Source organism: Rhododendron vialii, chromosome 9a, assembly GCF_030253575.1.
Source record: "Rhododendron vialii isolate Sample 1 chromosome 9a, ASM3025357v1".
Taxonomy (NCBI): Eukaryota; Viridiplantae; Streptophyta; class Magnoliopsida; order Ericales; family Ericaceae; genus Rhododendron; species Rhododendron vialii.
In genome coordinates, this window is record NC_080565.1 from 8,581,586 (window position 1) to 8,607,017 (window position 25,432).

The 25,432-nt window shown below is 37.5% G+C and overlaps 1 protein-coding gene, 1 long non-coding RNA gene and 1 pseudogene across 5 annotated transcripts; 2 read left to right on the top strand and 1 right to left on the bottom strand.

The window, feature by feature from the left end:
- The first annotated feature begins 1,520 nt into the window (after positions 1 to 1,520).
- LOC131300377 (SEC12-like protein 2) lies at positions 1,521 to 15,308 on the top strand (annotated as a pseudogene).
- Positions 15,309 to 17,224: 1,916 nt separating this feature from the next.
- LOC131300378 (inosine triphosphate pyrophosphatase) lies at positions 17,225 to 24,333 on the top strand. Of its 4 annotated transcripts, none has more exons than XM_058326176.1 (8): positions 17,225 to 17,595; positions 17,734 to 17,798; positions 18,318 to 18,381; positions 18,781 to 18,790; positions 21,113 to 21,144; positions 21,248 to 21,360; positions 23,765 to 23,841; positions 23,952 to 24,333. In XM_058326176.1, exons 1-8 carry the CDS (start codon positions 17,457 to 17,459, stop codon positions 24,124 to 24,126), a joined length of 675 nt encoding a protein of 224 aa, XP_058182159.1. In that variant the 5' UTR covers positions 17,225 to 17,456; the 3' UTR covers positions 24,127 to 24,333. The 4 variants fall into 4 exon arrangements, with proteins under 4 accessions (XP_058182159.1, XP_058182161.1, XP_058182158.1 ...); XM_058326178.1 differs by having other exon boundaries at positions 17,318 to 17,595; positions 24,006 to 24,333; XM_058326175.1 differs by lacking the exon at positions 18,781 to 18,790 and having other exon boundaries at positions 17,318 to 17,595; positions 18,318 to 18,395; positions 21,117 to 21,144.
- LOC131300379 (uncharacterized) lies at positions 24,204 to 25,432 on the bottom strand. The gene is made up of 2 exons (XR_009190938.1): positions 24,654 to 25,432; positions 24,204 to 24,535 (listed from the first exon to the last, which is right to left on the bottom strand). It is a non-coding gene; the product is annotated as an uncharacterized LOC131300379 (long non-coding RNA).

The window sequence follows — 25,432 nt, forward strand, 5'->3', positions numbered from 1 at the left end:
AGAAGTCAAAGTCTGCGCAATGCAATGTCAAAAGAAAAAGTTCAAGGCCAAACTAACCTGATTGAAAAGGTTCGCCAACGAATGTATCTATCAAGAACTTAACCTGCTCAATAAAAAACAATGGACGTTTGCATACGATAGAGGTAGGCGGTATGGCAGCGAAACTACCAATTGCTTTGAGAGCTTTTAATGAGGTCGTAAAAGAAGCCAGACACCTCCCGATCATGGCAACTGTTATGTTTACCTTCTACAAGTGTGTGGAGTACTTAGACGATAGGCTGGTGAAGTCAATGTATACAAAAGCCAAAGGGAATCATTTCAGCTTATATGTAAAGAAAAAGTACGATCATTGGAAGGAAAACGCAGTGGGACACGATGTCATTGTGTTCAACCGGGCCGCGGGCTTGTTCGAGGTACATACGCCAATCAATCGAACAAGCCCATACAAAGGAAATAACAACCACACAATTGACTTGACTAACAAGACGTGCACTTGCAATAAGATTTAGTTGTGGAAAATACCTTGTTTGCACGTTATTGCGGTTTGCAACAAAATGCATATTGACCCTCTTGATTACTTCGACAAAAATTGGACAGTCGACACAACAATTGCCGTGTATGGATCTCTCTCATTCAAGCCACTGCCTGACCAAGCCTACTAGCCGTGGTATGATGGGCCAAGAATTCTTCCAGACAAAGAACGTCTCCGAGGCTGAGGCCGCCCGACAGTGAATCGAATCCGAAATGAGGTGGATGATTTGATTGAGCATCAACAGTCACAGACGTGCTCAAAGTGTGGTCAACAAGGTCACAACAAGAGAAGATGAGGAAAATGAAATTCAAATTACATGTCCTGTGAAATGATATTTTTATATGAAAAGTTTGTACTCAACAAGTCTTTTATATTAATCAATGTACTCGTGAACTCTTTTATATCCAATCTTTTCCAAATTAATAGTAATTCTAATTTTTTTAACACAATCGTAAGAATTTTTAATATCTTTATGTCCAGTCTATTAATATCTTTGGACATATGATATTACAAATTCTCACACTTTGTGTTAAAAAAATTGGGATAACATAACGTATTTCAAGAATGTGTTTTAGTGTTTAAATTATAGCTCCTTTTCAAAACCCGCTGTTAGGGTTATAAATATAGCTCATTTTTAAAAGGCGCTATAGCTCCTTTCAAAAGGCGTTACCTACGTGACGTCCACATGGTACCTAACCGCTATAACGTGTTTTGAAAATGCGCGATGGCCTATTTTTACAAAACGTTTGGGAAGACGGGTATTCTTCCAATTTATTACAAATGAGAATAAATTCTTTACAGTACCGCCGGTGTAAATATTTGTTTCCTTCAAATCAATTACATTGCGACACGTGTCAAAACAGTGGTCCCAATTAATAAAACATGAAGACGTGGCGCAATGCAATTGATTTGGAGGAAACAAATGAAGAATTTATTCTCGTTACAAATCATTACAAATTATGGCCATTTCGGCCAAAAACTCCCTCCCGAACAAGGATATGAATCCTCCGGCGACGGATCTCCCCCCGATCTCAGACAATAACTCTCTGGTGCTTTTCGCCGGAGGCAGTGGCGAAGGTCGCAGCGGCATCCCCAACGCCCTCCTCCTCGCCCGCTTTGATTTCACCTCCAATTCCCTCTCTGATTACCCTGTAAGTCTCGGTTATCAAACCACACCTATATATACACCTCTATGCATACAATTCCTTAGCTTTAAGGGCCCGATTGGATGCCGTACCCATCGGGTGTATTTCGCAATCCGGGTGTATTGGTTCTTTATGTAAAAACCCGATTTTTTTAAAAAAAATAAAAAATAATAATTATCAAAACAAAAATAATTATTTTGTTCAAAAAAAAAATTTATGTCGTCACACCAATTTTATTCCCGTAATCGATCGTGTGCGCGCGTACCCGACGAGTATTTGTCCTTGTGTGCATGTGTTGATCCGGACAAAACCTTCTCATTTTTTTTAAAAAATTGTTTCGACTGAGTATAGAGGGAACAAAATCCCTCATATCCTCCCTAATTTCCTCTCTATTAGACAACACATAATACTTCATGGGTTAATACCCTCCATGCAAATCCAAACCAATTTTTTAAAATCCAAGCCTCCCATTTGTTTTGCCACTTCGGCAGAGAGAGAGAGAGAAGAGCAGCCAGCAGGGCCTCCATTTCCAGCCACCACCGTGCACCTCTCACCACCTTAGCTCCACTCCTCTCACCTTGCTCATCACCACCTCCCACCGAACCTAGCCTCCTCCGTCCCACCTGAACACCACCACCGGAGAACCGCCTCCTTCCTCCATTACAGCCGGGTCACCATAGCCGTAGCACCATCACCAACTACCGAGCTCCGCCGCCGCCCAACTCGCCACCAAAACCTCTTCGAAAAACCGCTTCGCCGGACGAGAGGTAGTTCGAAACTCACCTCCCTAAATATATTTAATGTTCCGTATTGATAGTTTCGTGTTTTAGTTTGAAAATAATCGAACCCGACACCGCCGATCGTAACCCGGCCGAAACCCACTGAATTCCCGAAAACCATTGTTGCTGTGTTCAATTTTTTTTTCCGAAAAGATGCTACTGTTGATTTTGTTCTTTTTAAAACTTGTTTTGAGTAATCACAGTTTAGCCCCTCAAGTTGCTTAGTGTAAATTCCACCCTTGAGTTTGAATAGCTTTTAAAACCACCCTAGAGAATAGGAAATGATATTAGAAGTCCCTAAGTTAAATAGTTTCGGTTGATGTTAGTTTAATCGCATGATCAATATAATCACATGATAAATTCTATGGCATGATAAATTTTATCGCACGAGTAGTCTTACCGCATGATTTGTTAATATCGTAAAATTAATTATTGTTAGCTTGTTAGCATGTTTCGTAAAAATGTTTAATTGTGAAATGTTGATTGTAATGATAGCATGGACAAATAGGATCCCGGGGTTAGTTGCGAGGTGCGGATTTAACTCGTTAGACGTGAAAGTAGGATTAATGGAAAAGATAATAAAGTGAGAGGCTGAGATTTGGATTCTGGGTTTGGAACCCGTGGTGATGTATGGATTGGAGATTGATTGGTGGAGAATTTGTGAATTGTTGGTTTACGAAACCTTGGGTACGGCATGGTGGTGGTCGGCTCTCGGATATTGGGACGGGTCATAAGGGAGGCATTGTGCTTGTGTCACAACCCGGGCTCGAATGTGCTCGCGTGCGCATCCGGTGAAGTTTTATCCGAACTTATGGTCGCAGATGGGATACCGGGTATATAACTTAGGTATCTTTCATCCGGATCTGGAAAAGGGGAGTCGGACCACACCAGTGTTTGTGCCAGAGGTTATGGGTAGGAACAGATCTGCGGATAAGATCCGAGACTTCACTTAGGTTAAAGATTAGTAATGAAATAATGGATTTGCTCTCTTTTGATGTTATTCTTATTACATTCCTATTTTATATCTTATTGCATGTAAGTTATGGGTTCGGGTGGGTTTTGGCTACTGAGTGTCATCGCTCACGGTACTATGTTGCCCTGGTAACTCGAACGCCAGGTATTGAAAACGGAACGGAAGTGCCGTTCGAGCAGACCGACTTCAACCCTGCTACAAATGGAGGCGAGGAACCTTGGTTGCCGTACGCTTAGATGCTCTGCCAAGCGATTGATCCTTGATTTTGAAAGTTTAAACGTTTAAATTTGGAAAGTTTAATATTTTGACTTGTTCAAAAACTTTAAAATTAAATTTGATATGGTAGTAATATTGTGACGTATACTTTTGGAACGTCTGACGTAGTAAATTGGATTTATCTTTTGAGAAATTGGTCTTTTAGTATTTACTTAACGTTTTCAAAATTTGGGGCGTTACACCTTACTCCACCGTTTGGCAAGATTAAAGGCTCGTGTATTCGTTTCCCCCCTTCTTCATTAACACAGGCCAGAGGGTACTAATTTATGGCTACCTCCGAAGGTAGCCATAACTAATCCGGGGCAATACAAGTGAAATCTTGCCATTTCTGCCCTCCCTAATCCTCTCTCTTTATCTCCTCTTCGTACATGCACAGAACGAAAAAAATGGAAAATAGAGAGAGGAAAAAAATTATGGCCGGAGTTATCATTTACAGTAGAGAGAGAGAGAGAGAGAGAGAGAGAGAGAGAGAAATATCGTTGCCGTTTGAAATTTGCCCGTCGACGGTGTGGATCTGCCCGTTCGAAATTTGCCGGTCAGACATGGGAGAAGGTGGGTGGGTTTTGTATTTGCTGGTCGTCCACGGAGAAAAGTGGGTGGGGTGGGTTTTGTAGTTCGGGGGGGGGGGGGGGGGGGGGGGGGGCTGTGTGTTGGCCGGGGGTGGGTTTGGTAGAAAACTGGGTGGGTTTAATTATTAAAATAATTAAATTATTAGTAAACTAAACTATTATTGCTTAATTGTGATAAAGTAATTAATTTTATTGGATTTTGTAATAATCTATTTAATCTAATGAATTATCTATTTTAATACTGCGCAAGGGTAAAAGAGTCATTTGACAGCTTTTTACATCATACATCATTTTCTATACGCCCAATTTATCCTTCATCCAAACCAAGTACTATTTTATCCCTCTTCTTTAATACATCATCCAAACCATCTACTTTTTAATACACCCTTTATAAATATCACATCAATGTGGGTCCTCCCTTCTTAACTAATACCCCTTACTATCTTATTACCCCTTCATAAATAATACACCCAAAACACATACGGCATCCAATCGGGCCCTAAGTGTTTAACGATGTCAATGTATGTGAAATTCGAAAGCTAGCTGAACATCTTCTTCTTTTTTCATCTCTAAAACAGACAAACCCGCTAATGTTAAGTAATTTAAGCTCATACCGATTTTCTGTCGAAATTTTGTTTCAACAGGTTGGAATATTTGATGTGGTACAGACCTTGCTGTCATTTGTTTATTTAGTGTCAACAGCGAATGGTTATACGATCAAAAAGTTGCTGATAAGATCATGTTGTACAGAGAGTACAGTAACACCATTTCACATATTGTTGATTACAGTACCAGTAAATGCCATTTGAAAAACTCTTACTCGTCGTTTATTTGGTACAAATGCGCAGAGTGATTAGGTAGGGGTAGAAAGGCAATGTGCAATAGAGTAGCACACTTAATCCAGACCTTACCATGGCACAGTTGGACTTGATGAGGGCGAGTTCCGAAAGCCCTACCTTATGTGTCAAACTAGTCTTGCTTAAGCTGCCCACGTGTAGTCTCTCTTTCATGACTTGGTTGATTATGTGTTTTTTAGTTTAAAATTTGAACAGTACGTACTGTTGACTCTGTTTATTGTGCCTTACTGCTTAATTTCACTTTTTTTGTATCATCGTAAATGACTTGGTCTTTCATGTTTGTCTAAAAAACCCATTCCCCAGAGTTGGAAATGTGTTAAGAGTCTTAAGACAACCTTCTATTTCATAATGTGAACCCCATTTGCAGTCTTCTTATGATTTATAGTTTTGGCTTCTTATTATGACAAATTTATTCATATGGTTATCTTTTGTTTTAGGTGGCAAGGCTCAGAACTGGTACGAATTTGCTTTACAGAGTGACTGTCCACCCTGGAGGAGACGGTGTTAATTATCTGTTCCTTGCCAAAAAGTTGCAGGTAATTCTCTGTTCCCGTTTTTTTATTAAGGGGCTTAGGTATCCAAAAAGACTGCAAATTTATTTCTTGCTTGAGATTGAGAGCAACCATGGACTTGATAGTCAATGCATTCAATTTTAGTCTCTGTTACGAATCCCCCATTTATCAGATGCCAAAGGGAGTATTTTCACCTTGTTTATCCCTAACTCTGACAGCAATGGTCAGAAAACTTTATTGAGTGCATGTATGTGAACCAAAAGTTACGTAAAGTGGCCAATGCAGATAAGCCATTTTTTTGGAGGATGCCAGGAGATTTCATCTTTGATATGATTGACATGCAGTGCAGTCGGATAATAATACCTTTAGGCATTTACTTCCTTCTATTTGTGTGATGAGATATGCATGGGTTAATCATGCGAATAAGATAGTGCTGTTGCACACGTATGGTACAGTGATGGGAATGCGATGTATGCTAGATGCATCTATCATTCCAATAACAAATTCTAGTTTTCTAAGTTCCGTAGTTTTCTTTTTCGCTTTTCTACTTGAGTAGAAGTTCGTATTCGAAGGACCAAATATGCTTGGAACCGTCTTATATCCTAATTAAAGAACCATAATCAATGAAGAAATTACAATGGTCAAAACTCGCAAGTGGAAGTGGAACATAAACACAATTTTGATGATGAATACACCTTTTGAATTTGATCCTATATAATTCTTCTTGTTCTTATAAATTGTCTAGGGTTCTAACATTATTTTTGTGCCTTTTATCCTTTTGTGTTAAATTTATGTAGATACTTCAAATGGGAAACAGTGAGCACTGATGTTCAGAATTTGGGTCTAAAACTGTCGGACAAAGTCATTGATGAACTGGAAGACTTAGGGCAACAATTGGCATTGAAATTTAACTATGAAGGTTCTGTTCTTGCTCTAGGATGCGAGGTAGAGATCTATTTCCCATTATTCTACTTTTTCAGAATGTGCTTGCTGCTGCATGATAGAGAATGCGACATCTTGGAGTGTGACAAATCAACTCTACATTGCATAATTGGTTTTTAACCAAGAAATATGACCATCTTATAGTTTTTGCGATGACGTAATCGCTAGATGGAAGTTAAGGGGAAAACTCTTGAAGTGCATGTATAGCAATAGAAGAAAACACTAGATAGTAACTATTTGTTTTTGTTTTTTTTGAACGGCAGAGTAATTATTTGTTAATTGTTTAAGTTGTCTCGTTCTCTTAAGTCGGAATTTCCCTTAGTGTTAGAAGTACTCTACTGAGCACTATTCATGCTACACACACCTTGTACCATGGGATTTCATCATTACTTTTTTAATCAACGACAACTAGAGCCTGGACTCTGCAAGTGAAAAGATTTGTTTGATGCTGGTGAAATTTTGTCCTTCGGCCCCTTAAGTGGAAGACTCCTTTTGAATATGTGATGCTTCTGCTCCAATATAACAAGTCTACATCCTGCTAAGATTGGACAGTTAGTTATAGGATACTAACCTTTTAACAAGTCCACATCCTCCGGTAGAGGCCGTATGATTTATTGAATGAAAATTTTGATGTTCAAAAAAAAAAAAAAAGTTTGTACTCAACAAATCGATAAAACAGGCCAAAATCTTCAAGTCCTTAAAATTTTGAATAAACTTGAACTAAATTAAATAATTAAGGATATTCTAACCTTTGTCCAAAGGGTGTAGGATAATAGGTAAAATGTGCATTAATATCCGAGAATGGTGTATTGATAGTTGTAAAAGTGTATTAATATCCGTGAGATATGCATTGATGTCCAAACTTATTTGGAATTATTGGCATATTATCGCCTAGTGGGCGGAGGTAACCAAAATCGAATAATTAAATCTCATCCAATTTCATCTTCAACCATTTAGCCATTTAGATAGGCCAAAACCGTTACCATTATTATCGCAAACCAAGTCAAATAAACACTCTGCAGTAGGAATGAGTCTCCAAAAAGGATAAATAAAATCTGCGCAACTTGTGGATATTGATCTACAAGTACAGTTATCTTATTTGGTTTTACAATAAAACAGTAAAATGACCCAATCACTCTCTAGGATTATCGGTGTGAATTTTTGCTAAATCCAAAGGGACATAATAAGTTAAATAATGGAACCAAATATCATTCTTTTGTGTTTTTCTCATTTTCTAATTATCCCAGTCTTGAATCTCCTTATCACAGAGAGAAGAAAATGAATAAAGCAGTTATCTCCTATTGCACAGACTACTGTAACAATCGAAGTGTCTGGCTCAGTGTTTTCAAATCAGGATATGTATCGTGTATCGTTTTTTCACTTGTATAGTTCGTATCGAGATACATAGTGTAACTTGAGATATGTTTATTGAAAGAGTAAAAGTTTCTATTGTGTAGTCGGACAATATTTTTGGAAGAGGGAGAATACTAAAGACAAGAGTTGGGAAGGAGAGTATTTGTATTGTACTTGAATGGTTGAACTCAAACTTTTTTTGGGTTTGATACAAAATGGTTAAAATCCATCCCTATTTGTACTACTTCATAGAAGATTCTAGTACAAAAATATTTTCATACAAGATAAACTTTGAGATAATTCTAGAATTAACATGAGACTAATTCTTACAAAAAAAAAAACTCTAGATATTTCACAAAGGATATTCTAGAGCTTTTAGAGCTAGATATTTAGAATTTCTAAAAACTAGATATTTATATCTTTTTCAATAACATCTTATCATATTTGGGTTTTGTCAATTGGAGCTTTGTCAAAATACTAAATTTAGTTTATACTTCACCAACGTTAATCATAATTAAATATAATTAAAAAGTAGATACATCTAATAACACCAACAAACTATGCTTACATTTAAAAAAAATTAAGATGCAAAATTTCAAGTCTTCCAACTGGGGCCTATTACATTAAGACTTTATGTTTCCTTTGTTAGGAAAAGAAAAGTAAGAGAAAATATAATCAAAGTATGATTCTTGCTTTTGAGATTGAATTTCTATCAAATGGTTTGAAAGATGCCATAATTAGATCAAACAGCTTAGTTTAATGCATTTAAGATTCCACTTCTTGAAATAAAGTCCAACTTTTTTCAAATAAGTAATCATATGATATGTACAGAATTAGGATACACATATAAGTCGTTGGATACGCGGTCGTATTGTAGGATTTTATACAAAAATGATACATGATGGGATACGTATCGTTCTCCGAAAGAGACGATACAAAGCGTAAGATGCGTATAGTGTATCGTAGGTTTTTAACATCTATGGTCTGGCCCACAACCTTTTAATTGTTGATTGTTTTTTTACTTCCATGTCCTAAATTCTACTATTTTAATCGTTTCCGTGTTTTTTTTTTTAGAGGAAATCATTTCCACAGTATTAATAATTAAACTTAATCCTTAAATATATGTTATATTAATCTAAGTATTCCTTGCCCGTTAGGTTTGTTAAGGACTTGGTCAACATTTCATTTAAATGAAAAAACTAATCCGAGCTCAAGTTATATTGATAATCAAATAAGATATTATCCCATTTTCCGAGAGCACTAGGCGAAATCTGAACCTTCCATCCATTGAAATGAGATAAGTACAAATATTATAAGATAAGAATTTAGGATGAACATAATCTTACCTAATTAATTTCATCCTTGTTAAATTAATTAGATAATCAAACTAATTCCCAATATCAGATAACCATCACCCTATCAAGTTATTTTGCTCCCACCTATGTGCCCCTATATATACCTATGGAAGACCTTTCAGTTTTTATTATCACTAGTGGATGCTCGTGCCTGAAGGCACGGTGCAACGCATTCTAAACAAAGTCTAAAGGCACGGCGTAACGCATTCTAAACAAAGTCTAAAGATATGGCGCGACACTTTTTTTGAAACAACTGAAGTAAATTGAACATTGCCCCCCCCCCCCTCCTCTCTTATGGAAACATGTTTCTTTTTGGATTTTTTTTATTTATCAAATACCATTGGATATTAATTTTCTTTTCCCTTCCCTGCAATGGTTATTTTTTTCTTTCCCTTATCTGTTAGACTACTACCGTTCCCTTTTGTCTTTCCTTAGCCATTGCTTCAGCCTTCCGGACAAAAAAGAGTAAAATCTATATCAAAACTTTTAATGTATAAACCAAGAGGCCATGACATGAAGAATTGGAATTTTTTTGTCAGGATTCAGACATTAAGAACCCATATACCTCCAAGCTATATAAATTGGCTATATACAGGCCATGACATGAAGAACCCATATACTACCAAGCTTGATAATCATTTTATTGAACTTCTAGAATTAACACATCGATCAATACACCAATCAAAGGCTAAAATTTCTATACACTAACTCATACTTCAATAAACCAATCAAAAGCTGAAACTTCAATACATTAAACTTTTTCATGGATTAAACAACAATTGAAAACACCAAGCCTGGTAATGGTATTTCTTTCGTTCTATTTTTTCTTTGTTTTGAAGATTAAACAACAATTTAGGAAAACCCTAGTCTAGTGTGAAATTGAGGATGGGGGAATTTTTTTATCGGAGAGAGAGAACCAAATTAATTTTTTCGAGGATATGGAGAAGATGTGTACAGAGATTGAGGCGATCAATCGGCGACGAATTGAGGGGGGCTCCAATCCGAAACGTTGGATGAGTTGGTGGGCGTTGAATGTTTTGTAGTGGGCCGAAGAGTGGGTTATGGGAGGGAGAAATCGATATAAAGACCGCAACAATGGAGGGAGAGAGGTGGGAAGAGAGAGGAAGACAGAAACGACTGTAACTTATTGAAAACAGGTTGAAACGGGTAGACAGACGTGAGACTTGTTAGCAAGTTGGAATCAATGATTCAATCCAATGACTGTAATCTATTGGAATTTCGATCCGACGGCTAGAGACGTGCTTTTGTTTGTATGGGTAAACAAAAATCGCTCTATTTTATAATATAGAAGATTGGCGGAAAAAAAGAAGGAAGAAAAGGAAATATAGGAAGAGAAACATTATTGTAGGTTTATAGTGTGAATGAAAAATTAAAAGGCAATCACAGTTTGGAAACCAAATTATCGTGCATATTATCAAAGGAGAAAGATTCTCTTGTATACTATCAAAGGAAAAATAATTGGATGACTAAGATCTTAATTAGAGGCAATCGGATGGCTGTAGAGGTGCTCATGTTTGTATAGGTAGATAAAAACCGCTCTATTTTATATTATAGATTTCTGAGAGAGAGAGAGAGAGAGAGAGAGAGAGAGAGAGAGAGAGAGAGTATAGCCATGAAGATGAAGTCTATCGCCACTCTCGTCTTCTTTCTTATTTCCCTAGCCATATTTCTCAATGGTGGCTTAGCCAGTGAGAATAGTGGTACCTCCATTGCTAAACAATCCGACGGTAACATTGGAGTGGTTTCACCCGTGGGGACGCCCACTCCCAAGAGGTCCTTGGGGCAGCCCACACTTCCTAGTTCCTAGGTGGCCCACCCCTGGTCACGGTGGGGCATTGCCACCACGACCGGCCCGCAAATATCCACCTCTCCCTAGCTTGGTTCGCTCATGCGCCACCACCAAAAGGCAGTGGCAGTGGTGTCGATCTCTAACACTGAACAAGTCGAGATTGCAGAATAAACCGACAGCACCTAAACCGACAGCACCGAACAAGACGACGATGTCTATCAATCAAAGTGGTTGCTGCACCCATGGTAGGGACGTCCATGCTTCAGACACCACTTCCCAGGCTGGGGGCGCTACCGCCACGACCAACCCACCACTTCCTAGGTTGAGGGCCCCTACCGCCACGACCGGCCCACCATATCGATTAGTTATTTTATTAGGATTTAGTAGTAATAAGGTTGATGGTTGTTTTTGTTTGAAGGTTGAATTTGGTTCTGTGGTTCATGTAGTATCTTAAATATAAAAAAAGTTTGTTTACCCTTAGTTTAACCGTTTGTGTTGTTGTAGTTACTTATTTTGATTATATGTTCTCATGATCTTGTTTAATCATAGTTATAACATTTTGGATTATCAGGTCAGAACTATTAATGAGTCCACTAAATAAGGAAACAAAAAATAAGAAAAAAATGTTCGTTGTTTATTTAATTCAAAATGGAGAAAGATCTACAAAAAGAAATAAAATGCCAAAACCGTTTTTGTTGGTGCCAAAACTCCAGTGCATAAGAGTCTTGTACATTACAAATGGTAAAAGTCTTTTGTGCACTAGAGTTTTGGTACCAACAAAAATGATTTTGGCAGCAACAAAAACGGTTTTGGCATTATCATTTCCCAAAAAGAATCTCCATATTATATGCAGCACATCATTACTTCATCGGAATTGGATTGGATCTTTACGAGAAGCTGGATTTTTGTTTGAAGATTTAATGTAGTCGTAGCTATCAGAATCTCAGAATCATATAAAATAGAATTGACAAACACAATTGACAAACAAGTTACCGCGTGATCTTTGATAAGATATTGATGGTAAAAAATTGTGACGGACATAATCCCATGTCGCCCAACATGCCTACTCGACCAAAATAAAAGGCAAAACAAACCTTTAACCACACCTAATTTTGTACCCACCCATCAAAATATAAATCAGATCAAAACCCACAAATTTCCTCTCCTCTTAATTTGGTGGGCAGAAGTGGTGTTGGACGGCACGTATTAAGCCTTCAAGATTTGACATCACTGGGGTAAAAGATGGAAAAAGCATTACTTCACAATAATTGTGCACAAGAAGACGTCTTGTGGCTCTTGCCTAAGTTTCAAACTTTTGAAAGAACTGCTGCTGTCTAGATTTTCATTTGAAAAATGCACCTATATGGCTATATAACACACACACAAAGACCTTATATTGCTATCTACAGTCCTCTGCTTTCGTAGACAGTAATGTTGAAAAGTATAAGCAAAATGGCATCTTTATGCAAATTATTATGTTATTCGAAATGATCTTATTTTTGGTGCAGTACAGGATGGGAAGTTGAGGGTTTTCAAGTGGCCTAGCATGGAAATTATTCTTGATGAAGCTAATTCTCATGCCTCTGTGAAGGATTTAGATTTCAGGTTCACATTCACAGCTTCAATAAATTAACTTTCTACTTTTGATTCTCATTGTCGAAAAGTTCTAGATTTGTAATGTCCAATTGCTTACATTTGATTTTGGTAACGTCGTGCAGCCCTGATGGCAAGTTTCTTGTGTCAGTAGGAAGTGGGGGCCCTGGTAGGGTTTGGGATGTAACATCTTCGAAGCCGGTAGCTTCTTTGCCAAAGGAACAAGTGAGCAACAACTTGTTCTTCCAACCATGTATATGAACTAAATTCATACAAACATTTGATTGAGTGGCAGGATCCTTGGTTTTTTTTATATCTCACCTCAATATCTTCTTGTTTTTATGAGCCGTTTGTGAATACCTTTACGGGATGCATGTGATATGTAAAACAACTTGGTCCTTCATTGGTTGGAAACTGAGTGATCAGATTATAGGCCCTGTGAAGAAAACCAATGAAAAAAAGAATAAACTGCTTATCAAAAAATGGATCATCCTTTATATTACAAATATGAAAGCACACAAACATGTATGTACATGTAAATCAAATTTTCAAGGAACTAAACTGCACGTCTGTGAGACTTCCTACCTGCTTGCTTTATTTGAACAAGAAGCTAACTCTATGTTTCTTTCTTCTTGTTGTGTAAGTAACACCATCTGTTGCTCCTTTCCAGGATGAGGTTTTTGGCTTCTGCAGGTTTTCACATAGTGACAAGAATCCAGTTCTCTATATTACTTCAAAGCGAGGTGCTTTTTAGTACCCAATGCCTGCCACTTTTTCTGTATAAAGAAAGTTACTTCACTTTGTGCAAATTTTATGAACCAAAAAACTCATGAAGTACCTTTTGCTTGTATAGGTCAAGGTGGAAGTATTGCCAGATGGGAGATTTCTTCGTGGAAGAGAATGAGAACAAAGCAAGTTGTTCGAGACCCAGTTTGCGCATTTAATGTTTCAGCTGATGGAAAGCTCCTTGCAGTGTAATAATTCTGTGGTTAATTTGTTTTAGGTTCTTGAGACATGGATTATTACATTTGGAGACTAAGAATTGGGACTCAAATCATCCCTTTCTTTCACCTGGAAAGTAGCTTTCTTTAACTAAAAAGTGTTGTAAGGATAATAACAAGAGTACCTTCATAAGAATCTCCCATTTTGGGACAGTCAAGGTAAGATTCTTTCAGTTAGATCCTTCCAATAAGAGTCTTCCTCTATTACTTGAAGGTAAGAGGAACACCTCAAAATATTAGAAGTTGAGCCTTCTCTTATAATAGTAACAAGAGGACAAGTAGTAGAGCAGCTAATTGCATTATTATCAACGACTACCGCTTGTGAGTCCCTGTCGTTATCTCCTCTATTAAATAAAGAGAAAGTTGAGCCACATCAGTTTTCATTTACAACCTATGTTCACAATTTCACATATTTTTTTGCAAGTGCTTAACTTCTGTTTCCATTTTGATATAAAATGCAGAGGAACAATCCAAGGTGACGTTTTGATTATAAATTCCGCCAATATGCACGTACAGAATGTGGTTAGGAAAGCACACCTCGGCCTTGTAACTGCTTTGATGTTCTCCGAAGATTGAAGGTCTTAATACTAGTCCCTCTGTTATCCATTTATTACTCAGTCTTATTCTGCATTTGTTGGTGCAGTCTATTAAATATGTTGTTGATAGTGAAACACGCGATAAATACAGGGCTTTGGTCTCTGCATCCTTGGATTCAAGTGCAAGGGTGACTATAATCAAGGACGCCAAGAAAAATGGTATGTGCTACATTTAATTTAATGATACAGAAGAATTAAGATGTATTGTTATCCCCCCTTACCATCTTCTAAATGATTTACCCGGCTTTACAGCTTTGAAAACCTGCCACAGGCTAGAATCTGGTTCTGGGCTATGATTTGGATCCATCAATTGTGCTAAAATTTCCTCCTTTTTGGGGGGAACATCTTTTCTTTTTCATCAGTATGACTAGTGTTTCAATGTATTTTTACTGTGTATTTTCCTATCGTTTTTGTGGTCTAGCTGACCAACCAGTCTAGGGCTAAGTTAAACGAACATTGAGAGAGAGAAACGATGTTCCTTTTTCGAAGCAGGAGGTAGATCTGGATCCCTAATTTAACATGTCAAATAGAATATGAAATTAACGGGAATCCTTCGTATTGGCAAATAAGAATAAAGGTCTCCAAAAAAGAAAAATAGCAATAAGGAAATAGGTCTATGAGAATATCAGTTGAACTGAAACGCAAATAGAAGTTTTTCTAGAGTCTTGACCATGGCCACAAGTCTTATTACCGGAAGCTTATCTATCCTATCTCACTTCAAACTTGGGTAAGTAGTTTTTTGAATGACGGAAATATACGAAGGTCTCTCTCATTTTTCTCAATTAGGTTCCTCCCGCCTTGGCGCCTTGTTCGTTTTTATAGAGTTACAATCTAAGAAAACCGTCAGTTTTACTTGGTTGTATTACCATTTTTTTTTGCAGGATTCAGCTTGTGGATAGTTGTACGCGTCATTTTGCTAGCAATAGCATCGTATTATGTGAAGACAGAAGGTATTCTTCATTAGAGGCATATGTCTTGTGCTCATATATGCCTCTAGAATGTGATGTGCGTAACTTTTTTTTTGTTGATCCGCAGTGATGTGCGTAACTTTAGTATCATGAACAAGTTGATTTTTCTCGAATGGAGCTCGAATTGTATCTTGATGTATAACTATTCGATTAATCGGAGGCTTGTTTGAGCAACGCAATTTTGAGTGCCAGTGGCCTAACAGACCAGCATCATACGAATATTTTTATCGACAAGTTGAAAATAAGGGCTCGTGTCATCTTATTGTGATTCAAGAACTACTACTTCTTTCTTTCATTCTGTGTCATCCACTGTTTAATTGGTTACTTGTTCAAAATTGTGAATTGTTATCGATGATTGATGCTTTTTTTTCCTAGTACTAGTATCATTTAAACTACCAAAACACTTTTCTCAACGTACTTTTTTTTTTTAAATTTTTTTTTTGAAGTGTTTGAACCAATTTATACGCAAACTCACCTTTCGTTGCTGGTGGGACTGATCCCATAAGAGTAGATAATACTAGAAATATTTCAAACCTAAAACCATAAGAAGAAATAAACTTCTAAATCTCAAGCTTTAACCACCAAACCAAATCTTTTAAGTTTAACTTTTTCAAACAACTTCGGTATCCTTGTAATGACGTCTTAAAATTATGATATTGTCCTCTAAAAATACACTATTTTTTGTGTACGTAAATATTTACTAAGCTTCGTTTTAAATCAATAAATTTTACACCTTTCTTTTCTCCATAAGTGCCATTCTAGTTCTCATAATGTGTGAATGACTTGTGTCTTCAATTACAAAATATAAATTATTAGGCAGTACACTTAATTGTAATGATATTTTTTTTTGTAAATTCAATTTAAAGAAATAATAACATAGGAGTAACTAAAGTGATGGATGAAGTTCACAGGAAGTGACTATCATTTTCTTCATGAAATTCCTCTTTACCACCGTAAGTAATATGTGCCTCTAGTAACATAAATTTCTGAGTCCGCCACTGGCTAAGTAAGCGAAAACGAGCCAAGTCAATAAAGAATCTGAACATTTATCCCCCATGAGTGCTACACACACAACTGTTGTGTAAAGCACAAAACACAACTAATCTTTATCTGTCTATTATTGTAATAAATGATCAGGATTCGCTCAAACTCTTCTCCGAAAAAGTTAAACTCTTCCCTAGAAGAGTTTTTTTTAAAATCTAAACTGTCCAAACATATCTAAACGATCAGAATTAGTTGCACAATCAATACAACGGACGTGCATCCAATCCTTGAATGTATTTTGTTTTGAGATGGGGAGAGAGATAATTGTGTAATTGCGTGAGGGATTAATTATGCACGTGGTTGGTGGTGTTCATAAATCATCCGGCTGCCGAGGGACCATTTACCCAGGAATTAAATAGTCCAAATGTGTGCCTATCAAACACTGGATTAACAAGTTCCGGACATGTTAATCAGGACAAATAGCCAATCCAGCCAAATAAGAAGGCTAGGACTAAGGAGTTTGGCCAGTGGAATACAGAAAGCTAATAAGTGAGACGTTGGTTTTGGGATTTTAGACTTTGAATTTTTTTTTGCACACGGTTTTTAATAAGAGAATAAATTCTTTACACCGTTGGTGTAAATATTTATTTACTCTAAATCAATTGCATTACGACATGTGTCAAAATAGTGGTCCCAATTAATAAAATATGGCGACGTGGAGCAATGCAATTGATTTGAAGGAAACAAATGTTTACACCGGCGGTGTAAAAAATTTATTCTCTTTTAATAAATTCTCTCAATTATTACTCTCATTTTTTTCTCTATCTATTTTTACTCATTACCCAAAATCCAAAATCCAAATCCTAAAACGAACATGACCTGATACTTGTTTTTATGGGACTATACATGAGATCCCATGTCCGAATTTTATGAAAACTAAACATTTTAAACTTTGCGATCACTCGAGTGTTTTCCGAACGTAAACTTTCAGGGGTGGATTCTGGATTTATTCGATGATGCGCTCAAGTTGACATGAATATCGGTTATGAAATAAAAAAAAAATTGCACATGTCATAGGAGCATGTATTCGTAAGTTTTTCGTAATTAAGCCCAGGAGCTGAACGGTTGAACCCTCGGACCGCAAAACCCTTTTAGTCCGACTTTTCCGTCGAATCTCAGATTTCCCGAGGAGTGGAAAAAAGCCCGGGAAAATGGCGGCGGCGGCGGGTGGTGGAGCGGGATTGGTACTGTCGCGTCCAGTGACGTTCGTTACAGGCAACGCCAAGAAGCTCGAAGAAGTTCGAGCCATCTTGGGCCACTCCATCCCCTTTCACTCCCTCAAGCTCGATCGTACTCTTTCTCTCGTTCTCTCTATGTATTGAATACGATCAGAATTACTTCGGTTTACTAGTATAGATTCCTCTCCTCTTCTTCTTTTTTTTTTTACCATTATTTTTTTTTGGGGGTTTTTGTTTTTTTTTTTGGCAGTCCCAGAACTCCAAGGGGAGCCTGAAGAAATCTCCAAACAAAAGGCTCGTTTGGCTGCAAATGAGGTAATCTCTCTCTCTCTCTCTCTCTCTCTCTCTCTCTCTCTCTCTCTCTCTCTATATATATATATATATATATATATATATATATATATATGTGTGTGTGTGTGTGTGTGTGTGTGTGTGTGTGTGTGTGTGTATATATCTTTTTATTTATTTATGTGTGTATGTGTATGTACTTGACGTGTGCGTGTGCAAATTGTGTTATGAGAAAGATGGAAAGAGAAAATCTTGCATTGAGACTAATATGTAATGAAATTGCGAAGAAAAAGAGGGAAGAACAAATTTAGGGTGGCAGTTTTCTTTCCTTTTCTTGGCAGTTTCTTTAGGTAGTTAGTAGTTTGGGAAAAAAAAAGAAAGTGTGAGCCAGCCTTGACGTTCATGCCAAAAGAGGTGTTCCATTTGTAACAATAACAATAATAATTGATATGTGTGTGTGTGTGTGTCAGCGTGTGCGCGCGCGCGTGTTTATATTTGCATGTAAAAATAGAGAGTTTGATGGTTCTTGTTCTTCTTATGGGGAAGGTGAATGGGCCAGTGCTGGTAGAAGACACCTGCCTCTGTTTCAATGCCCTTAAGGGTCTTCCAGGTATAGTCACTCGCGTTTAGGCCATCTCCAGCCTCTACTCAACCTTTTAGTCAATTTTGATGAAAATTTTGAGTAAAAGTTTATCTGATATGGAAAAAGTTAAGTGCACAAGCTCAAATTTGAATGAAAGCTTCACTAATGGCAAAATTTTCAATTTGAAAGACACAAATAGCCTTCCAGTATTTGAGTAAGGATTTGTTTTTGCATCGAGTAAAACCCAATATAGCTTTGAGTCAAGGAGGTGAGCAAATTTTAAGAAGTTTTTTTTTAATCTAGTTTTGATTTTGAGCGGAGATGCTCCTCTCTCTCTCTCTCTCTCTCTCTCTCTCTCTCTCTCTCTCTCTCTCTCTCTCTCTCCTTTGATTACAAGCTGTTTAACTGTTTGACACTATTTTGCAGGGCCCTACATGTAAGTTCTTTGTTTCATATTTCACTTTCCCTTGAGGTGAAACTCTATTCTCTGTTCACATTTTATGTTTCTTGTGCTTTGTTCATTATTCTTTTTTTTTTAGGGTTCGAATCATATTGATAACTTCTGTAATGTTGAAAGGTTAAACTATGGAACATTGTGACATTTGGTTGCGAAGGGAGAACCAGCCTCATAAAGCATAATCGATGTTGATTGTGAACAGAAGTATCATTTAGCATTAGCAGAAGATAAACTTATGACATTGACACAAAGCAACTACAGCTTGTGTAAGCCTCTCTCAGAGCCCCAATTTGTATGTTAGGGCAAACAGCTATCGTAAGTGATAGGTAATGTTTACCAAGTGTGAGAAATTTCAGCTGATAGCATGTTAAATAAAATGCTATGGTTCGAAGTAGGAATAAAATTTCCGATTTGTTTAGTTTCTATGTAGTTCATGTTTAGGAAAGTAGAAGCACAGGTTGCTATTCAGAATGTACCTGAGCTTCAGTTTTATCCCCGTTGAGAATGAGTAGTCCACAACATAGTCATAAAGAGTCTCCAGCCAAAAAAACAAGGAAGAAGATTGTTCTTTGAATTGCTTCAAATCAGCTTTTGATAATTCTATGTAGGTTGCTCCCCTAGTGCAGGAATATTGTTCAAAGTTCTTTCAAACGTGTCTCCTATTTGTTGAACAAACTTCATGATCTCAGTTATTGTACAAGTTCAAAGCTGCTAGTGAAGGGAGATTATTGTATATCAGGTGGCTAAACTGATTTTGGAGATTATTGTATTCTGGGCTTCTAGGCCCCTTGGGTGTTTTGGGCTGCGTCTCATCTGGTTAATTGTTGGGCTTGTCCCATCACCCATGTATCTAGGCTTTAGGCCTTTCAGGTGTTCCTTAGTTGGCATCTTGCTAACCAAGGATTGGGTCTCGGATCAGACACTATGTTGTCGCTATCCTTGTTCTATTAATCTTTGTAACAATTTCAAAGGTTAATAAAATTTATTTTTCGCTGTTCAAAAAAAAAGAAAAAAGAAAAAAAAGAAACTGATTGCGGAATTCTAGAAGGGGAGGAAATGATATTGTTGTGATAGGCACATGCAGGTGATTTTACTCCTTTTTCCACCCTAAGGTAACTATACTCGTGAACTAGGATCTCTTTGTCATATTTCTTCACTAGTTTCTGTCTTTATTCCCTGTCTGAACTACTTGCAAGACACAGCTATATGCGACCGAGCAAAGAAGGTTCTGTTTTATATTGGAACTCAATCCTTTTCGGTTTTCCTTATGATTCATCCTTAGCAATTCATCCTTAGCCAAACTATTTTGAGTTTTGTTTCTGCTTCCAAGATCCCTGCTGTTCAACTTATATTTGAGTATTCGGTTCTCTGTCTGTTCCAAAAGCACATGCATTTCCATCAATTAATTTCTTTTGTTGTATGTTGACCTTTTGGCGTAAAATGGAGATATGATACCTTGGGCTAATATTTTTTGCTAAAACAATTCTATTTTTCAAGAGAAATAGGTTTCAACAATCCTCTCAAATGCACAATCTGCAAGCATGATAAAATTAACTTTGAATTTCTCCTTCATTTCCACTTGAGTGGAGAGTGGCCCAAAGGGTTTTTTCTTTTGACAAGTCTTACGAATTATGAGAGTTCTACTAGGATGGATAAACTATTTGTCAGCAGAGAGAGAACTCCCAATCCAGCATCAATGTAGCTGACAACCAGAAACGATGCCAGTCCTTGAATTCAATGACCTATCCGCAATACTTTTTTTTTGGTACATCGAAAGGTCAAAGATGTCCTCCGAGATCATTTTGTTCTTTGATTGTGGAGGGCTGACTAATTTGTTCCTTTTCTGCTTGATTTTGTGTGTTATTTCAAAATGGTCTGGATATGTATTTCTTTGACGTTTATGAATCATCTCGTCAGAATTTTTTTTTTGTTTCCTGATATTTTGAAACTTGCAATGTTCATTACTTGGCACTAATGTTTCTGCAGTTTTTCTTACCGAGGAATTTGAGCAACTTTGCCGTTCACATTTAGTTGTTCAGTAGTAGGTTTTTAGTCCATACAAATTATACAATAGACTAATCTCTTTTGATAGGCATGTTGGCAAATAATATTTGAATTCTTTTGTTTCTTGAAGAAACCCACAGAAAATTATATCTACAGTTCATTCTGATTTTATTCGAAAGTTGTTAACTCTTTGGAACCTGTTGTATATCTTCTCTGTGGTACTGGTCCTAACATCTCTCTGTTTTTTTTTTCCTCTCTCCTTTTTGATGAAATTCGATTTGGAAACTACAACCGCAGCAAGTGGTTTTTGGAGAAGATTGGTCATGAAGGTTGCTATGCTTGGCGCTCGCTCTTGTGCTTTCTTAGTGTTTGGAACTCTCAATTATGCCTTCCCTTATATATTTTTTACTAACTCCTCTTTTCATTAATTAGGTCTGAACAATTTGTTAATGGCATATGAGGATAAATCAGCTTATGCTATGTGTGTATTTTCTCTTGCTCTTGGACCAACAATGGAGCCAATTACTTTTATGGGGAAAACTCTGGTATGGTTGACATTCCCCAATTATACTTCCTAATAAAAGGATGGAGTCAGTTCTATCTGAAATGACAGGATAACAGAATTTGTTTCTGAGACCTGATTGTGCTTCTGAAATAGAAAACTAATGAGGTGGAAACATTCATGTTTTGATGACGGATTTGGGTGAAATTAACCATGCATATTCTGAATGTTGTTGTAGGCTTAGAAATGCAAGTAGACTCTATTGAAGACCTTACATGTCACAAAGATCCTATGCTGATAGTGATACTGATAGGCAATTAGAGTGTACTTGTGCTAACATCAATAGCAAAAGTCAATAAAATTGGAGAAGATAAAAGATGGATGAATTTACGAATCGAAGTATTCCTCTTGCATAATTCATGAGCAGGTGAGCACAGAATTTATTTTTATCACGCTACTGTCGTTTGAGAGAGAGGGATGTTTATCAGAGGGATGGAAGGCCTTTTGTTACATGCGTCCAAGGATCTTTACTGCACCACTCATCCTTGGTTTGCCACTTACTCTGCCAACGAAACCCACATACCTATTGTGCCAGTCTGCCAAATTCTGATCCCAATACTCCAGACTAGCCCTCCACACGACGGAACCGCCAACCCACACCATCCCCATCATTCCCCCTCCTCATTTTATCACATTCCTACGACCTTCTCCCCACCTGTTAAATCCCAATAGAGATTTAATCTATTATAAAGGGGTCACAAACTTGCAATATTGGGGGACAACTATACTAATGAAACAATAAATATGAAGGTGCCGAAGCAACTTGTATGTCTATCTATCCATCATCCTCTCTGGTAGGGGGAGCTGGGATAGTTCTAGTTAAGTGTAGTTGGGATCAACTCCAACATATTACTAGATCTGAATCTTAGTCGAGCATTTACTTTTGGAGCTATGGCTTAATTTAATTTGGAATTTGTATCTGTAAGCTGTATTTCAGTGGATTTGAGTCACTCCTGGATAATTTTGTTTCGAGTATGCCAAATGAGGCATTTTCCATTGGTAGCCTAACTTGTTATGGTATTAATGCGAAGTCAATTAATAATTGGCTTATTCAATATCACGAGACTCAAGAGGCCACCTTTGGATAGGCTAGATCAATCTCATGTTATGTTTGTCAAGCCTGGTTTTCTATGAGTACTCTTGTGGGAACCCTAGCATTATATGTAGTGGCTAACCTAGATGCCGTCATTGCAACACTTGTTGTCATGCTTTATAGTGCTATTATGTGCGTTTTTTGGTGGTTTTTTGCCCAGCATTTTTTTGTTATCCATGTGTTTTTTTCCTAAAATTTTTTAGTGCTAGTAGTAAGTTATTGTTTAGGTTGATGTAGATAAGGTACTTCATGCTCCCTGTTTAGGTGGCGAATAAATGAAAATTTTCAGGCCAAGAAAAAAAGGGTTAATTTTAATCACCTCAAATTAATTTGGTATCAGTTGGTATTTTTATTTGATTACCTTATGTCATGGGACTCTCAATAGTGTATACCACCTTTAGATTGCCCGTATGGATCTTGAGCAGTCTTAGTTTTGTGTTATTTTTAGCATGCTATTGTCGTAGTAACAAGTTATCGTGAATATTGAGGTCATTTTCATCCTTGTTCTTTAGGTGGAGGGTGATTTTGGGTTTCGTCAAATCTTAAGTGGTAAAAATAATCTCCCCAAATTAATTTGATAATAGTTTTATTCTGCTCTAAGGTAAAAATTAACTGAAGTTTGAAATGCAAATGCAAGAACAATTAACTCAGTAATTTTTCCTTGGAAAAATAAGTGGCATTGACGAAGTAAAATTGGGATACCTTGTGTTTAAGCATATATGTACATCTCCTAGTAGGTAATTAATTCCCTATGATTAGTCAGAGGGGTATAGCTAGTACCAATGAAGCTTGAAAGGGAACTTATTATTCTTCTCCCTAACAATGTCGTCGTGATTTCATTTCATTTCATTAGCTTAAATTACTATGAAGATAAGTTTGAAATGCTATGAAGCCCATTATTTAACCATTATTAAAATTTCATGTTTTTGTAGTTTCTTTAACCATTATTAAAGTTAATTAGCCATATTGCACATGAATTAATTGGTCCGATTTCCATATTACTGCCCATGAAGTAAATGAAATATGCTGACCACTGCTATCTGGATGGGTTTGGATATGATCTATATTTAAGTAGTTGCTGCTAGTTTTTTCTTCTCCCTGGCCTTGCCACATCTATTTTCAACCATGCGTGACTTTACACTTCATTTTCTTGTTAGAGTGATCTAGTATTGTTTTCGTCTTTTTACTCTCTTAAAGTGGGAGATTATACTCATATACCAAGAGTTAGTGGATGAAAAGGTGCCCATCGAATCAAAACTAGTGACACTAACATTGAACTTATGGTTGACAATAGGGGAAGATGGTTCCTCCAAGAGGACCCAACGATTTTGGATGGGATCCAGTGTTCCAACCCGACGGCTATGATCAGACGTAATCCTCCTGTTTTGTTAGGGTCTCCTGTTTTGGTTTGCTGAGTGGTGAATTCTATATGTTAATATGAAAAAAGAAGCTGATTGTGGGTTTGTGATTTCCTGTTGTAGTTATGCCGAAATGCCTAAAGAAGCTGATTGTGGGTTTGTGATTTCCTGTTGTAGTTATGCCGAAATGCCTAAAGAAGAGAAGAACAAGATTTCTCACCGCTCCAGAGCTCTTGCACTGGTGAGGTCTCATTTTGCCGAGGCTGGGTACACTTTCCAGCTGGACAAATCTCTCTAAAAAGTATGCTATATGATTCATAAAGAGTTACAATATCCTCTGCATGTGGAAGAAAGATTTTTGAGCTATGCCCTTCCTTTTGTTCATTCTGGGGAAGAAGAAAATATGGTTGAACATATTCCATATTTGATTGCCTGCTTCGGAGAAAACTCTGTTTATTACAACTTGTGGTACGTGCAGAATTAAAAAATTTATGCTTTGAAAGTACGAACTGTCGTGATCGCTGTACTCTCTCTCCCTCTCAGAATGAAATGCATTTGGATGGATGCATCAGTTGGGAATTGGGATGATAGCTTTCTTGTGCGTATTCATGTGCCCATAGTCTTCATCTGTTTTGCAGGTCGTTGATCGAGCACGCCAAAAACCGCTTCATCTGCAAAACAGATGAAGACTATGGGCACTGGTGTGGCTGTAGACTATGGGCACTGGTGTGGCTGTCGTCAACACCCCTCTAATGTCGAAGTTAGTCGATTTGCCCTGGCAAAGAGAAAAGGACTCATGGAATTAATCAAGCATAAATTGCTGACCTCACTCCTGTAGAGTTGGCATCTTTATATAGGCATTCTAGGAGGTTGAGTCCCATTAGGACTTGGACCCTTAGGTCTAATCTGTTTATAATGGACTTGGATGGGTTTTGGAGTGTCCTCTTTCCCTTAGGACTATATAATCTTTATCTAGACTAAAAGCCTCAGTGGCATCTGGATTCTCCATTGTTATCCCTTAGAATTTCTACGCCTTATCCCTTCGTGCAGGATAAGGCTTTGGCTGTTCTTGGAATCCTTAGACAGTACGATCTTCCTCCGTATAGTATTTTCTAATTACCGGTTCCAGGTTATCAGTTTTACTGTCTTCCTTCCTAAGCTGGCCCTTAGGCCGAGCTGGATGCTATAAGCTCTGAGCTGGCCCCTTAGACCAAGCTAGATGCTTACACGAGCCGAGCTCATAGGTTGACGTCAGCCCTTGGGCTGATCAGCAGGAGCCAGCTCTTATGTGCTGGATGTCACGCTACTGGGCTAACTTATTGCCTAAATATGAACTCTTAGCCTGTGCTAGGCTACCCAGGCTGGATTGACCTTGGGAGGTCAGTTTATACCTATCAATCAGATTCGGATTTTGTGGAGCAGGATTCGGTCGGCCTGATATCAACCCAGCTAATTGAAACCTACAACAGCTCATGAGGTCTTTGCCAGAGTATGAAACCCCATGTTATGGAGAGTAATTGGAGTATGAAGAAATGCCCAAACCACCAAATGCTGGGGGTGCTTTGAGAGTGACAGCTCCAGCTAGGTTCAACAACACAATCACA